At 42.4% G+C, this 17,408-nt stretch overlaps 3 protein-coding genes across 3 annotated transcripts; 2 read left to right on the forward strand and 1 right to left on the reverse strand.

Moving 5' to 3' along the window:
* Nucleotides 1–85: 85 nt before the first annotated feature.
* LOC114520351 (serine dehydratase-like) lies at nucleotides 86–10,180 on the forward strand. The gene is made up of 9 exons (XM_028540600.1): nucleotides 86–253; nucleotides 587–626; nucleotides 722–861; nucleotides 1,026–1,074; nucleotides 1,278–1,317; nucleotides 8,499–8,726; nucleotides 8,833–8,957; nucleotides 9,463–9,978; nucleotides 10,091–10,180. The coding sequence occupies exons 1-8, from the start codon at nucleotides 86–88 to the stop codon at nucleotides 9,675–9,677; spliced, it is 1,005 nt and encodes a 334-aa protein (XP_028396401.1). The 3' UTR covers nucleotides 9,678–9,978; nucleotides 10,091–10,180.
* Nucleotides 1,547–6,827, reverse strand: LOC114520349. The gene has a single exon (XM_028540598.1). The coding sequence runs from the start codon at nucleotides 6,425–6,427 to the stop codon at nucleotides 1,775–1,777; it is 4,653 nt and encodes a 1,550-aa protein (XP_028396399.1). The 5' UTR covers nucleotides 6,428–6,827; the 3' UTR covers nucleotides 1,547–1,774.
* A 95-nt stretch (nucleotides 10,181–10,275) lies between the features above and the next one.
* Nucleotides 10,276–16,999, forward strand: LOC114520350 (PHD finger protein 12-like). Its single transcript, XM_028540599.1, has 16 exons — nucleotides 10,276–10,367; nucleotides 10,507–10,682; nucleotides 11,312–11,387; nucleotides 11,487–11,658; nucleotides 11,848–11,908; nucleotides 12,037–12,093; nucleotides 12,185–12,326; nucleotides 12,697–12,806; nucleotides 12,888–12,951; nucleotides 13,147–13,281; nucleotides 13,354–14,566; nucleotides 14,726–14,814; nucleotides 15,014–15,092; nucleotides 15,335–15,427; nucleotides 15,590–15,672; nucleotides 15,755–16,999. The coding sequence occupies exons 1-16, from the start codon at nucleotides 10,323–10,325 to the stop codon at nucleotides 16,163–16,165; spliced, it is 3,006 nt and encodes a 1,001-aa protein (XP_028396400.1). The 5' UTR covers nucleotides 10,276–10,322; the 3' UTR covers nucleotides 16,166–16,999.
* Nucleotides 17,000–17,408: the final 409 nt, after the last annotated feature.

A 17,408-nucleotide genomic window follows, 5' to 3' on the forward strand; every position in this document is an offset into this window, starting at 1 on the left:
TTTTATGCCTGAGCAGTTCGCCTGTATGTGGGGCGTTGAAAAGGTAGGGCAACCTGGTCGCGGGCTGTTTCATTAGAAAAACAAAATGGAGGGCGTCAACGTGGCTAAGTGCTCCAATTTGTACTTTCAAACACCGCTTTTGCAAAGTACGTGTTTGTCAAATAGGTTTGGATACGATGTTCATCTGAAGCTGGAAAATGTACAGCCTGCTGGTTCGTTTAAAATTCGCGGTATTAGTAACAGGTGTAAGAAGGTAAGCGATTAAGTCAACTGAGTCTGAATGACATTTAATATGACGACGTTGCAAGGACTTGCTATTAAGCTCCAAGCTAAAACTTAATCTTTTAAACTTTTGCAATGAGTTGCAAATGAATGAAAAGACTAGTTATTAACTGTGATAGCAGCTGGCAAACTGACAAAAAAATTCAGTGTGTAAAATATCATTTGAAATTCAGATTGGCATATATTGATCATTGAAGGGACAACTCTTTGTGACACCCTCTTCCCATTGTGTCCCCCTCCCCTGATTTATCACCATATTTTCACTTGTATATTCATCCAAGCTTGCAAACCTCTCTACATACAGGCTGCAGAGGAAGGTTACACTCATATTGTCTCATCATCAGGTATAAAAAATAATAAAATGCTGATGTATTTCTCATGACATTGTATATTTGACAACCCCAGATGTGTATAGCATGAATAACGAAATGAACTTTAGGAGGTAATGCTGGGCTTGCGGCAGCTTATTCGGGAAGGATGCTAAAAATGCCTGTAACAGTTGTTGTCCCAGAGACCACGCCCGAAGTCATGAGAAATAGGATAAAAGAAGAAGGTGCCAGTGTAATTGTGAAAGGCAAGGTAATGGACCATCATTGAATGTTGAATACCATTTCTGTTTTGAATCCCCCCCTCTCTCCCCTCCTTCTGGCACCGCACCAGCTCCCCCCCCCCTAGGAAAGTTGGATCATTTGCTTAGTATCTTCGCTGTGCCAACCTCTGACAATATTGATCTTTATTCATAGGTTTGGGATGAAGCGAATTCCTATGCGATGAGTCTCACGGAGAAACCTGGTAAGGAGATGTCTATTATGATTGTTTTTTTCACAAATAACATCAAAAGAGAATTTCCAATTTCCATCTATGATTTATCGTCTTTGAAATGTTAAACTGCCTTTTATTAATAACCAGCAGTATTGACTATTGTCTCGTGTCATTACATGAAATGACGATTGTCGTCGTAAAAGTCAGTTTTTAATTCATTCTGTTTTTCTTAGGTCATTTCCTAGTGCACCCGTTCGACCATGAAGACTTATGGTAGGTAATAGATAGCTACATCCCTTCATACTCAAGACAGTTTTAAGTTTGAATTCACCCAGAGGCATTTAACATTTAATACAAGGGCGTATGAAGCGGGGAGGGGTGCCCCAATAATATACCTGGGGGTGCGCCCCAATAATATATCTGGGGGGTTCGCCCCAATAATATATCTGGGGTTTGTGTACTAATAATATATCTGGGGGGTACCCCAATAATATATCTGGGGGTTGGAATATTTCTCGGTCGTGATTTCGCACTTCGGGGCATGAAAAACACAATTCACAAACTACATAATGTCCATGATGTAAAATAAGCTTTTTACAAGATTAAATTTATGGAAAAGAGAACAAGATCTGCTTATATGGAACTAGAATGTCAAATGCACGATGAAATTGTCTTCAAAATATACCGAGATTATTGTATTTATTGCGAAACTGTTAGCTCGTGATACACTTCACAGTTTCGTGTCATTGTGAAGATATGTTTTTCTTGTACGATTATGCGTGTTGGAAGAAACGGTGTCACGGCGTTTTCCATAGCTGATTCTGTATAAGTTCAACGTCTTACGATTCATAACGAAGGCCACTGTGACGAAAACTCCTTGCAGCGAGGTCAAAATGACGAATATGTACCAAAATACTATCGTCGATGTCACCAGAGCGAGCAGACCAAAAAGCCACGTGAAGCCCATTAGCGTCGATAGTTTGACGTATATGGAAAGATTTGATTGGCGGTTGCCGCTGGCCTGTCTTGCCGCGGTATTTTTACCGTGTTCACGAAGGTACACGGCTGTCACGACGAACGCGATGATGTTGAAAAATATCAAAACAGCGATCGGGATGGTTACAAAATACGTGTAGGCATTGCTCTCGGTCAACCAGCAGATCTCAGACTCACCGTAGCCGAGTTTCACAACATCTTTGTCATCTATCGCGACGCAAATCGCAATAAAAGCGCCCGGGAGAACCCAGACCAGGCCTAGATACACGAAGAACAGGTTCCGGTCGTGTCCTTCGGATCTTTTCGGCGCGGGCAGACTCCTTGCGAAGACTTTACACGTGTGAAACGCAATAACGCTCATGCTGGCAAAAGATGCCATCAGGAAATAATGTTCCACGATAGCAATCGCCTTGCAGGTCGAACTGTCTTCACGAACCGAGTCGAAACTCGGAGGCAGCCAAAACACTTCGAATAACAGCAAGCTCGCGGCCAGGTTCATCAGGTTCTTCCCAGGAAGAGTTCGTAGTTGGGAAAATATCGTGTAGGTTATCAACAGGAAGAGAAGAAACACTATGGAGAGGATGAAAAATATGAACGTTATGTAACCCAGTGCTTCCTCATCACGAATCGTTCTACGAGCCTCGGTTATGATACGCACTGTTGTGAACTGACATATTGCAACCGATTTATTCCTCAAGATCTCGTATTGTCCGTAATCGTACAAACTCCGGGTCTTGTTAACATACACGCTCAAATTCACAAAGATCTGATATTCCTCTGGCTTGTACTGAACTATTGAGCCGTTACAAACAGCTGGGGTATATTTCTCGCATACGGTTATATTGCTTCGTTTCATCCCGAGTTGCTCGGCATTTTCTCTATAATATTCAAACGGTTCGTAGGTTTCGTTGGCGCTCGGAATGAAAACTCTCTCTTGTTCTAGCAAAGTGTATTCCTCCGATGTGTAAGTCGTTTTTCCCGCGCAGGCGAGCGGACGGGACGTAGTTTTTGCTACGATGTAAGGAAGACCTTTTATCTCCAGAACAAACGGCGCTGTGTAGTGAATAAAGTTTCGGATTGCCGACTTCTGCAAAGTGTTCAGGTTGGTGGAAAGGAGTTCCACGCTTTCCCGCGGGGTAAGAGCGAGGGTCGTGGAAACCAGATAGAACAGTACAGTATCCCGTGTTTTCGGGATTAACACTGTCGTAATATTGATGTCAAACAATTGCTGTTGAGAGATATTCAAATACGTTGCAAGCGATTCTTGGAATTGGGTTGGTGTGAAAGAGGTGTTCTGGGTGTTTGGGGGCGGTTCCAGCCACGCGAAAACGTAGAATCGTTCCTGGGCGTTCTTTTCTGGTGGTGCCAACCAATTTACGCGACAAACTTGCAGAACATCGTCGAAAATCAGCCCGCTTTCTCCGCACTTTTTATCGTAAACGGAGAGCGTTGTCTTGATCTCTTTTACAGCTTGATTGTTGTTCATAACGAGGGAGAACGGCTGAGGAATGAATCTCTCGCAAGATTGGAGTATGCGATCGGGAAAACACGAGAGAATATCGCTGGGAAGGCCGTCACATTTTGCGCAATGTGTGTTTTTATAATGCTCGTACCCAGCTGAGACTATAGAAACATCACCATCGCTACAAAAGGGCGCTTTTTTACCGACGGGGCAAGAATCGGCGATCTTTTTTACGCAGTATCTCCTGGCTTGATTCGCCCCAGGTCTCCAGGGTCCCGTTCCATGTGGAAACTTAGCCTCGTGTCTCAAAAGAAAGCGTATTTTCTCCGTGAGGTTGTAACTCTCTGGCGGAAGGACGGCGGTGTGAACGTCCAGCGGCCATGGGTCGAATTCTTCAACGCCGTTACATATTGCGCAATACAGATTTCGGAATGTGGTGTTATCGCGGCCGACCACCGGCAGGTATCCGTGTAGATCTGGGGTGGATATCGTGAGCTGGTCTACTGGTGCTTCGCATTTCGTTCGGAAAGCGTCGTGAGGCCAATCGGGCCGACAATGCGCGACCATCCAGAGTCCGTCACCGATCGTACAGTACTCGTGATCCCAGAATCCAACATCTTTACATGTATAGTTATATTTCTTGGTCAGCGTCTCCTTTGGTTTTTGAGCCCCGCAGTACTTGGTGTAGTCCGCACAGCAGTCGTTGAATACTTCGTAACAATCTGGATCGCAAGAGCATTGCATCTTAATCCCAGTTCTCCAAACAGTGTCCTCGCTACAACGTCCTTTGCAAGACGTCTCACCCTCACAGACTGGATTGTCCAACTTATTCAAATTACACAATGCAATGCCTGAATCAGTAAACACATCGTACTCCCCAAGGTCATACATCACCCCTGTATCTCTGAGGTACAGACTCAAGTTCTTGTGTATCGTAAAAACACTTTTATCCAGTCCAGTTTGGCTCGTTTCGCAGTCAGTTTGCGAATACACTTCGCACGTTGTAATATTAACGGTATTATCTCCGTAATATTCCGATTTCTTGTAGCGCTTATTGGTCAGTCTGATACGAATTTGTCCGTGGGGCAAAACCTCGTAGTCTTGTCGTTGGTAAACTTTTTGAGTGGGACAGGACAGCGGTCGCGAGGTAGTTTTAATTATGGTGTACGTTATGTTACCCAAGGTGGCGGTGAGCGGTTTTTGGAAGTGGATGAAATGTCTAAGAGGTAAGCTGGATGAATTTGAATGCGTTTTATACAACATATCGAAACTTTGTTCTGGTGTTAAGAGAATCGTCGCGCTGACCAAATGAAACAGAGTGGAAGTATGTGGAGTCGGATCTAACGGGAAAAAGAAATGAACTGTATCGATGCTGATGTTATGTATCTGTGAGTCTTCGACGCCGAAGTACTGTTTCATAATGGTGCTGAAATTGTTCCTGGTGAAAGGAAAATCTTTTGAGGGAGCGAGCCATGCTAGGAGACGATACTTGTCTCCGCCTCTCGAGGGGGGTGGGTAACTCTTTTCACATTCTTGTAACTTGTCATCAAACGGCAATCCATATCTACCGCAAGAATTGCTCGAAACTGTAAACACGGAATCCTCTTCATCGTTGGCATTATCTTTGTAATCTAAATTCAACGAGAACTTTTGCAGAAAATTGGAGCGACAATTAAAGACGAACAACGTGGGGAAACACAGGTATAGTGTATTGGGTTGGTGGGGGTTGTTACATACAGCACACTCTATGTTTTTAAAGGTATCTCCGCCAAACCCCGACACCAAAGCTACAGGACCTGTTTCGCATGCCTTTGAAGTCGTGTTAGCTGGACAAGAATCCACAATGTTCTTTACACAATAACGTCTTGGTTGGCTGGTTTTTGGACTTCTTGGTCCGTCTTGTGGAAACTGCGCGCCATTGGACAACAGGAATTGAACTTTTTGGGTGAAGTTATAATGCTCGGGTGGAATCACGTTAGTTTTTACTTCTACGGGATAATACTCCAAGTTACCAACGATGCGGTTACATTTTGCGCAGAACTTATTACGGAATGTCACGTTCTCGCTGATTGCCGGAAGGTATCGATTGATGTCGGACGCCTGTCGGATCAACGTCGTAGGGTTCTCGCAATGACGTCGGGTTTCATCGTAAGGCCAATCGTCGGCGCATCGCGCCACCATCCATAGACCATCGGCGATTACGCAAGGGTGACTTTTAGACCTGAAGTTGGCCAGCGCCTCGCATGACCAGTTGAACTTTTTTATGGAAATTTCTTTCGGCTTTTGTGCGCCGCAATATTTCACGAAGTCAGTGCAACAGTCGTTGAATACTTCGTGACATGCCGTATCGCAATAACAGGCGATCGCTTCGTCGCTTCGCCATCCAGTTGCGTTAACCATACATCGACCAGAGCATGACCGCTGCGAGACACACACGGGCTCTTTATTCAAGGGGGGTGGAGGTGGAATGAAAATTGGGGGGTTGGGGGTAACGGTCACACTTGGTTGCGTCGGGGTAGTTGTGTTTACATTTCGTTTTGAAATACGGTGATGAAACGTCATTATTAATTTTTTTTTATTCAAAGGGTGACGATGACTCGTTTCTTCTCTGTTCAAACCAACTGTTGTGCCTTGGGTCATATCCCCTTCCGTTTTTCGCCCCTTTGATCTGATAGTGAATTCTTTATCATCAAATTCTGTATTTCGTGTCAAGAAATTAAACTCTCCCTTGAATTGTAACTGCTGGGCCTTCTTCATTTCAAACCTCGGTGTTCTTTTGCCACTGTCATTGCTGTCTATATTTCTCTCCAAATTACTCCTTAACCACGCTGAACTATCATCGCTTTGCATGGCTGACGAAGCCTTCGTAACTAACACGCAACATACAAACAGGGCTGTACTTATAAGTTGTTTTGTCCATTTCATTTTGCGTTTGAACGTTGTGAAACGACTGTTCGTAGTACAAGCTGCGATTGTAAATGATCTTAATCGTGCGAGTTCTGTTTATTTTCTAACATTCATTGATATTTTCGGCCGCCTGGTGACGGAGAGTGGCTCGCAATGGGTGGTTTCCGGTTATTATAGCGGCTCGTATTTTAACGACGTGGAATGACGTCGCATGGTGGTAATTCATTAAATATCAGTAAACGCGAACATTCAACATATAAATTCGTTGTAGGTGTACATATTAATTAAACAACAAAGTTGATCCGCTCGATAGATAGTGTAACACATGTTGATGTGCATTGTTTTCAGTGTAGGATTACAAGTTCTAGGCTAGCATAGCTTCAACCTAAAATAGCTTTTGAAATATACTAAGAACTCTTCTTCAAAATCTATAAATACGAATGAGCCCTTTTTAGGAAGAAAATCGATGATATTCAACCATGAATTCTTGTCACGATCTTAAAAAGAGGAAATTAAACGGGGATCTTTGATGTTTTTTATCGATTTGTGGAATATTACATTCTGGCCGCAAACATTATTAGACTAAATTTTTCAGTGTTTTCCGTGATAGTGACACTTGCAATTTCTGCTGCAATTTTATGTGCGATTTTCTTCGTTTGATAGATGTGAACGAGTGAATTAGCTACTGCTGTTCAAATAAGAGCTTTTATTAATCAGAACATTCGTAACTAATCGCTCGTTCACATCTATCAAATGAAGAAAATCGCTCATAAAATCGCAGCAAAAATCGCAAGTGTAAACACATACGGGCTTTAGGATTCTACTTCTTGTCGCTAATTTTCCCGCTCTTTTTATTCTTGGGCAATTTCTTTTGAAATGATAATCATCTTTAGTTTCATAGAGGAAATCCGACTTCATTAATTTTTAAATTCTATAGGTACACAGTACTTTAAATAATGATTTAGATGAAATGATAATTTAGATGTAATATGCAATATAGCATGCCCTCGGCAAATATACGGACTGCCTTCTTCAACTAAGATACCCTCTCACCAAATCCTGCGTGTATGTATGTATCAATTGGACTAACACAGTCCTAAAATTTGACTTCAAAAGCCAACTCAAATATACAGAAAGTACTGAATTCGTTCAACTATGAACTGTTCGGTGTAAGTGACACAATGAAATATTTGTTGCTTGTTACTCCGGCGTCAGCGACGGAGTTGAAAATTCGCCCCGGTTTTGTTTTGTTTTTGTTTTTTTTTTTTTTATTTTTTTTTTTATTATTTTTCGTCGTCGCAAGTCTGTAATGGCGCGAAATATACTAGTATTTGAATAGTGTATGTGATCGTATTTATCTACGTCCCAGTCTTATCTCCCAAGAGTTGTGGTGCACAGCTTTGGCTAATTTTCCAATGCGCGATTCGATTTCGCTCGCATGATATGGCAATTCCTCCAAGAGGAACAAATAAACCGTTCTTTTTATGCTGTTCGATTAAGTTTAGATTGAATTGGGGTAAGAATATATTTAATACATGTAGACTCGGTCCTATTTTAATAATATCGCTGCTATTTCGCCGTTTAACAAGATGATGTGGTCGTGTATGGGCGCGTTGACACGTCGCGTAGTTTGCACAGGATCGAAGATTTAATACAACTATATATAAGCGCGAATTCCAAAGGCAAAGTGTAAGACGAAGCGAATGTATCATGCGGTTTATTTACATTTTTGAACAATTGAACTTCTATACTGCGATGTGCTTCTGAATTTTGCGATCGAACATTTAGGTTCGCAAGGCATCTAAATGCGAATATGTATGCGAAACAATACGCGAACTGTATTGTTTATGTTCAGAAGCTCTATATTGAAGACTGGCACGTGCGCCGGAGTTAACGCCAGAACGGCGTCTTGTTATTCATAACTTGGACGGATAGACGTCCATATATGGTAACAAAACTCCTACGACAGGGCGGTCCCGTGTAGGCAGGAAACCAGTCATTATGAATATCACATAGGTTTAAGTAAAACGAATGAAGCCGACCTTCACTTCCCCTCGGTTCCATTTCCTCCCATCTCGTTTCATTCCAGGGAGGGTCATGCAACGATGGTTCACGAAATAGCGGCAAGTCTCCCCCGGAAACCTTCAGTTGTTGTCGCGGCGGTCGGGGGTGGAGGCCTGCTCTGCGGGGTGCTGAAAGGACTACATGACGTGGGTTGGAGTGACGTGCCTGTCGTTGCTATGGAAACAGAAGGAGCCAATTGTCTGGCTGCGTCAATACAAGCCGGACGAGTCGTTACGATCCCAGAGATAACGAGGTGAGCGAAATCCCTAAGGGAACTGGACATGGGGATTTTTGTTGAAAAGCTCCTCAAAGGATATTTTCTTTCATTTTAATTTGGCTTTTCTTTTAATCTTTGTCAGCCTCGCGAAATGTCTGGGAGCTCAAACACCTTGTGAAGAAGCTTACAATTGGACGTCTCGTCATAATCTTATTTCTCACGTTGTACAAGACAAGGATGCACTCAACGCTTGTCTTAATTTTGCTGGTGAGAAGAGCTTCTGTTCTTTTACACTCGCGGGATCCGAGATTTCGTTGAAAAATTGCTTTCTGTAGAGATGAAGTTGATGTCTGTAGGGAAACTTGATAACGCATGAAACTACCGAGTACCGAAACTAACTCGAACGCAGAAACGTCTTCTTGTAATTGTGCAAAGTTAGGCTTTATACGCAGTTATAGACAAGCGGATTCCTGTACTGGGGTCGGTTGTATAAAAACGACAACCTAGTTTACTTTGCACTATATTTAGTGACAGAATTGACCAATGAAACCTAAAATCTAAAAGGGTCTTAATTTCGAGTGGAATTATACACACTTCAAATTCAAGCCAGGAACAGTTGATGGAAAAGTGAGCCAACTATCGGACCTCCGGCAGGCATCGAACCAACGCTTTTGCGATGCCGGTGCAAAATGTGCAAAATGTAGTTGAGACTTTTATACAACTGAGCCTAGATATATGTGTTGTAAAATGACCAGAATTTTTACTTTCTTAGATGATCATCAAATGCTAGTTTCTCTGGCGTGTGGGGCGGCGCTCTCAGCCGTATACTCGGGCATATTGCCAAGTTTAAAAAACCAGGGGAAACTTCAAGCGCTCACGGATGCCGTGGTGATTGTATGTGGGGGGAATGGGGTGACGTTGAAAAGACTACAGGAGTGGAGGGATAGTGTTGGGGACTTTCATGAGGTGTTAGTCGATTTGGGCTGAATCAAGTTTTCGTCGGAATAATATGCGAGAAGATCAAGACCTTAGCTGGTGTATAAAAGAAACTGAATAAAGCTATAATTATGGATGAACTACATCACAATATGAAGCCAACTACGTATCATATATCACGCACTTTAAATACTCCTGTGGTGAAATCCTCCGTAATTTATTAGGAATTTGTAGAATTAGAACGTAATTTATGATAATATAATCTCATTAAATTCCAGACATGCGTGGTTTGGAAAATGAAATTGCGCCGTCGGTCCGTCAGCAGTGATCACGATGGGTTTATGCGCAGAAGGTTTGTTCCTCTCTGCGCATGCTTATAGGACATATTAATTTAGTTTTTTCTGCCTTCGCTTGAAATATTTTTGTTTTTCTCCCGATTTTTTCGCCGTTTCTCTTGGTGACAGAAGCTAGTTTTGCTTGAAAGTTCTCGAGGTATTGTCTCTCTTCGACTCCCAGCCACAAACAGCGTGGATCGACGTTTGAAAGCTCAGAAAACGCAAGGAGAAGCGGTGGAATTTCAGCTACGAAGAAGACCAGTCGCTTTGTCAGTCCTATAGAACCGACGGCTTCGTGTGCCTAGTAGGATGAATATTTTTCGGTTGTAGCTGGGAAATAGCAGAGGACAAGACGTGAAAAATGGATCAATACGACGATCTTGACCCAGAGGGAAGCTGTTTCGCCGTAAGTGTTTTGTAACAGTCCTTGTCGCTCTCAGCCGTAAAATAAACATTTGTTGTTCTACAAGATGTCTGTGTTAAAACGTAGACGATTTTACGGCTGCAGGACCTTCGTTTATGCGTCTTTCATTTCGCATTTGTAGCAAATACAAGCGTTGGTCCAGTCTGAATTTGGCGAGACGAAACAACCGACGAAAAGCGAGAAAGAGGTTCGCAAACAAGGACGAACAGTGAATCACGACTCGTGCGACAGCTGTGGTGAAGGGGGTGATTTGCTCTGTTGTGACCAGTGTCCCTGTGCCTTTCATCTCACATGTTGGTATGTCATTGACAATATTTGTCTTTATTCTCTTCAATCATATCATCTACTCCAAAATATACCCACAAAATGAATTTGAAGTGCCTGTTTTTAAACGTCAACACTGCCCAAGGGTTATATCTTACCCAAAAGGCTGTTGACCAAGAGATCCTCAAATTGTTAGATTGGCTTTCAAATTGTCCGCTGTTACTGTACCATAGTGTTCTACTCTATGAACAGTTCTGGGAACAGTTCTGACTCTAGATTCAGTTGATTCGTTGACTAAACTGCAATGAAATTTCTCTCAGACTGTGGTTAATCTCAATATAGAAAGCAATTCTACATGGATTTATTAAGAATTAGAAAGTAACATTTATACAAGAAAGAGGAAATTCACATTTATAACTACATATTTGTTGCATGATTTTTATGTTGACTTGTTTGCAAGATATATATATGGGTGCATTTAAACAGGCTTTGTACCAGATCATTATATTTACTGCTAGGAAAAAACTGCAATATTATCCTGGGAGCATTAGTTTTCCTCGTACGTTTCCCAAAGTAATTGTTGCTAGTTGCAACCACAACATTAAAACAATAACTTGAGTCATTTTGGACCTCTCATTTTCTATACGTTTCATTTCACACAGTGACCCTCCGCTTGAGGAAGATGATATCCCTACTGGAGAATGGCTTTGTAATGAATGCAAATCACATCCACTTGAGGTATCGTATTATTGAGGCTATTGTGGTTATATTTATGTAATTATGATAACATAGCACTTGACAAACTTGTGATTGACAAAGTTTCATGTTATTCTTTAGAATGGTTTGGAAACAAAGAATGAGGTGCTGACCTATGAACATCCCAAAGCAAAAAAGGACCAGAATGATAAGATCTCATCTCCATTTCAAACTCTTGTCAAAATGAGTTCTGGGAAGAACCCATCAACATTTTCACTTCCTCCCGAACTGACTTGTAACACGCTTTTTCCAGGTAGACTACTTTAAAATACATAATCCCCACTAGTAGCTATTGTTACCACAAAATCCCCATGATCACCTCAAATTTCCCACTATCCCCACTAGTTGCCTGTTATCCTCCCAAGTTGCCCATTAGGACTGTCAATCTGCCGACATCTCTCGTAAATATTTTGAGGTAATGTCTGAACCTCTTTGTTTTCAGGAGACAGAAAACGAAAATTGGAGAATGAGGACAAAGGCTCAAATGCCAAGGTTGAAAAAAGGTATAAAAGACGTTAACAGTTCTATTCATTTAAACTGTAAAAGCTATCGTGATTCTTTCATAAAGACATTCATATTAGATGCTTTTATATGTCTACTAAACATATGGAGGTTTTTTAACGTCTTTCAGGGAATCAGATTTTGATGACGGTTGCCATCTTGATAAGTTGTGCTTTGCATGTTCAAGGTAGTAAAATAGTGTTGTTGTGATTTTCACCTGTGAACAAGCAAGTATTGATTTAATTTCTTTATGTGTTATTCATTTATGTTCTTCTCAGGACTGCTAGAAATTCCCTCCATGGTGACTTGATTGAATGTGATTTCTGTCCGTTGTCATTTCACACAAACTGTTTGCAACCTCCATTGACTAACAAACCAACTGGAATGTGGATGTGTCCAAACCATGCTGAACATGCTGAGGTAAACATAGCTGCTTGATTCTTCTGGTATACTTTTGGGTGATGGGTGCAATGAGTGGGCTGCTTCTGAGTGATGGGTGCAATGAGTGGGCTGTCTCTGAGTGATGGATGCAATGAGTGGGCTGCCTCTGAGTGATGGGTGCATTGAGTGGGCTGCCTCTGAGTGATGGGTGCATTGAGTGGGCTGCCTCTGAGTGATGGGTGCATTGAGTGGGCTGTCTCTGAGTGATGGGTGCAATGAGTGGGCTGCCTCTGAGTGATGGGTGCATTGAGTGGGCTGCCTCTGAGTGATGGGTGCATTGACCGGGCTTCCTCTTGGTGCGTGTGTGTTCACCAACCCAACTGTTCAACATATTTACTCGTTTTTGTAGCCCGGTTTGAGGGATCCTCGTTTCAGTCGAAGACTCAAGGCGTACGACAAACTGCGTAATAACATCTCACAACATACGATTAAAATGGATTTTCTTAGCCGTGTTCATAGGTAATAATACACACTCTCTTCATCTCGAAAACACTCTTCCTTGCTAAGCTGAATGACTTATGTGCTCCTCTCTCTTTTCAGACTTCAAAACCATCCTGATTTTGAAAGGAAGCAGGAAACCTGGAAACGTAAACGTCTTAGTCTGGTATGGAACAACTAGATTCCTCTCCCTGATTCTACGCATTTGCTGGATAGAGATTTCTTTGCATTCGGCGAGAGCTAGAATCTTTCTATTGAGATATGATTGTCGCATAAAAATGCATGCGCTATCCAGTCTTTGCTCTGCTATCAATGGCTCGGATCATCGCGACTCACGAATGATATTGTTGAATATTTCAAGGTCCCGGAGTCAATCAAATGGCACTACAAGAACCCTCCGTTCCAACAACTACCAGAGCATATTCAAGAATCGGTAAAACCATTACCACCCTACAGACTGCCCGTGACACCCCCGAGTGCCTCGGATCAAGAAGAGGTCTGTACTGTATCGTAAAATTTATAGCAATAATCCTGGTTAAACACTCTTATTTTCCATTTCATTTCCCAGTGGCTGAAGTCCATCGTATCCCTACAATGTGACATTGCAAAACACCTGGCATCCCTCTCAGTCCCCAAACCCCAGGACGGAGTCAAGAAAACCGTTAAAGCCGTCATATCCGGGAGCTCAAATCACGTCATTTCAAACAGCAAACTTCCAAACCAAACCTCAACCAATTGCACGAACTCAAGCGAAAAACAAACGCCGAAAACGACAAGTTGCACCACGGGTAACACAACGACGTCAGTGAAGACTATCACGACTTCCAAGGCAAGCACCGTGCCGGCAAAGGTAGTGTCCAGTCCGTCCACGAATGGTGCGCATACTTCTACGGTGACGTCATTCTCTCGCGTGGTGACCACGCATACTGTGACTTCTGGCGGGAAAACGCTCACGAAACCAATCACAATTCTTTACGCGTCGCCTTCGAAAAATCTTACTCAACAGAATGGAGTCAGCTCGAATGTGACAAAACATTTAAATTGTGTAAACAAAACTACGAATAGCGAAGCAAAACCCATTGCAAAGGTCGAAGGCAGCGTTAAAAAACCATTGCAAAATAGCATTACAAAAACATCAACTCTGCAAAATTCTAGCTCGAAAACTCTTACGAATATAAAAAGTCCTGCAGTTCAGAACTCTAAAAACAGTTTGATCCAAACGCCGAGTCCGAAAACGACTTCACCGCCAACTTCTTTAGTTAATTCCGTAAAAGGGACGGTTAAAAATGATGTGAAATCTTTAACCAACGGACCTGTAAGTGCTGTGAAGCCTCGTGTTTTAAACGAACCGGCCGCGGTCAAGCCAAGGACTGTGGGGGAGTCAACTAAAGCGGTGAGTGTGTCACCCCCCGGGACGAGCTCCGCTAGGACTATGAATGTCGTGGGAACTGTGTCCACGGGACTAAGTTCCGGTAATGGTTCGACAAAGGTGATTGTCTTGACGAATGCTGGGAACGGGAATATTATTAAAAGCATCGCGAATACGACCTTATCGTCGAGCATGCAAAGGACTGTGGGAAGTTCTGGGACTCTTGGGAATTCCAGCTCAACGACAACTGTCACTAGTCCAAGTGTGCAAAGGATTGTGGTCCAGGCTAGTCCTCAAAAGGGGATCGCCGGCGGAGGAGGAACCAGTAATGGTCCTTCTGTAACACCAGCGTCCCAAGCGGCTAGTCCGGTTAGCACCATCTGTGCAGTCTCGGGTCTGGACAGCATACAAGGTTTGAATGGAGTTCATCCTTCAATTTTCTTCAGTTCTCTTGTTAACAATTTCCAAAACCCATCGTTAGTTACCTAAGGCTCAGTTCTAAGGGGGTTTAGTAGGTCTATAATATTGTGAAGTTCTTGTATGATCGACGGAAATTTTGGTTTGTTTACAGAATCCGAGTTGAGTAAACTTGATTCCAGGCTCGTCCATGTTCTGGCCTATCAGAGATTGCAACAATTGATAACGCAAACAACTGGCAAGGTACGGTTCCCCCTAGCCCCACCAGACGCGAGGGGGGAGTTGGTGGGCCACCAATGACCCAAAGGTAGTGGTCACCCATTCCCTCGTCTTGTTTGGTTTTCGTTTAAACATTCAAAACTGATATATGCATCCAGCTACTTCTCATCCTTCAATCTATATTATAACTTTAAAAAAGACGAATCGTTGCGTATTTCTGCAGGTAAATCCGTCCAATTCGTCTGTCGCGAGAAAGATTTCTTTTAACAGCAACAAAGAAACGGTTGTTTTACCGCAAAATGGTAAGTGTGCTTCAATGACGTACATAATTGCAGTTTCACGCCTGAAAATGTACGCTGCAGATGAGTAGGAAGCCATGTTAATAAGGCCAGGCATAGGAAAATTAGTTCTGTTGTTTACTCGATTTAAATATTTCCTATTTTTCCCTAACAGAGAAACCAGTTTATCAACTGTCTGTAACGTACAAGAGACATTACTTTCAGTGTCATTTCAAAAACTCCATCTCCCTTTTTTACTTCCGCAGTTCCTCGAGGTAAAGCCATGGCCGTTCTTTGTCCGGTACATGGCGAAGGTATCTCTTGTCCGATGGTCTACAAGACGCTAAACATTGGACAAGGTCAGTCACGAGCCTCGTGAAATCGTCCTGGTGGTTGACGGCTGTTATTAAAAATATATAACTGAATACCATGTGTCGACACTATAGCTCACCTGGTTATTCCGAGCTGTTTTACTGCAATTTGCTTGATATTTTTTTATTCAATTTGATTAAATTTTCCAGGACCTGACATGGATGTATGTTTACGAAATTATGGGTATTGTAATTATTTATCGGATAAACATTGTTCTATTTTCTATGACGAGGTAAGTGGCAATTAATATCAACATTATAATTGTATAAAACGAAGCTATTTAGTTTTAATATTTCTAACTTGGTGTTTCCTAGGCAACGAAACAGTACGAACTATTGAACTACAGCGAACATGGTACCTATGTTGACAATGTTCTTTATTCTTGTGACTTTTCTGATAAACCACACCACCGGACTTGTGTCACCTCCGCTCGGCGATTGGACCCGTCCAGGCTGTCGAAGGAAAAACTCCTGGGGGATCGAAAACCCTCTACGAAGGAACTTGCTTCGCGAAGGACGGCGGGACTTGGTATTCAACATGTTACCAGGCCTTGCAACTGCTCGGCAAGCAGTTCGACCCTCATCGGTGGCAGCGGTGCAGGATGGGAAGGCACGGCCACGTTGCATCATGGGAGTTATATCAAAATGGGTTGTTTGCAGTTCGTGTTCAGTATTGTTAACCAAGATGGGAAAATAGATGCCACTAAACACACTAAAGCAATTTAATGCGGATCGAAAAGATTTTTTATCCAAAGTGTTTTAAACCAAATGAGATTAATGTTAACAATGTCAATATCGTTAACATTAATGATGAAAATGTGGCCACGGTTGTAACTGCTAACCCCAGTCTTCTCTGCCCGGAGTACGTGGATGAAATTTGACTTCAGTCGTGGCTATAACCTCGATCTTTAGAGGAAGAAATCAAGATGGTTTGATGTCAGTCCAAAATCTTCCTGGTTCGTCTCGCAGTTTGGTCTCTGAATTTGATTGTATTTTAAAGTGTAGCGAAGTCGAATCGTGGGTGAAGATGACTTGGGTAGTCAGTGTGGAGTAGATTCTCTAAGGGTCGATGCCGCTGGCCTGATACGGAACCAGAGCCTGACACTTTCAACCAGAGACCAGAGCCTGACATGTTAACGATGACCAGGGCCTGTCAGGGGGGAGTGGCGATGACCAGGGTCTGTCAGGAGGGGGAGTGGCGATGACCAGAGCCTGTCAGGGGGGAGTGGCGATTACCAGGGCCTGTCATTGGAGGGGGTGTTGGGCTAGAGCCCTCAGTTCTAAGCTAATCATTATCACGAAACCAAATTGCATTTTTATTGCACACAAACACAAGAGCGAAAGCTTGCTCACACACAGACACAATTTGGTTTGACCAGTTCACCACTCGGTGTGAATCGCATTTCTCTCCTAAAAACTTGTTCAATAGTTTGTAATTTATTCTTACAATCAGATGTATATGAATTGTACATAACTTACTGTATCAATATCACTCTATATATATATGACGCACGATATATATACACATATATATATTCCTATATTGCAAAATTGAATAAACCGCCCGTTTTTGGCGCGAAAGATTACGAGTAGTTTTGTAGTTGTGCCTCGATAGCTTTTCAAACTAAAATTAACTGTGTAGTAATAATATGTTGCTCTCTCTAACAGTCAACACTCAATGGTACAGACAGTGTTTTCAACTGGACCCGAACCAAATCCTGACTTCATGTTATCGGCGAACTCCAAGCCGTAATTTGTTTCGTAATTTGTTGTGGTGGGAACTTGGAAATCATAGATCCTCGCTGGAGATTGTTGAAAATAGATTTTGATCGTCAATTTAACCGCATATGCATATGAATATATTACTCCATTAGCCTACAATGACATGAATTATAACTGGCATACCACAAAGAGACCATTAGACCCAACTAAGACATTAAATCTTTAAACTCCATTATCTGGGCGTTTA

This window comes from Dendronephthya gigantea, unplaced genomic scaffold (assembly GCF_004324835.1).
Source record: "Dendronephthya gigantea isolate DGI-Jeju-01 unplaced genomic scaffold, DenGig_1.0 000016F, whole genome shotgun sequence".
In the NCBI taxonomy this organism is placed as follows: Eukaryota; Metazoa; Cnidaria; class Anthozoa; order Malacalcyonacea; family Nephtheidae; genus Dendronephthya; species Dendronephthya gigantea.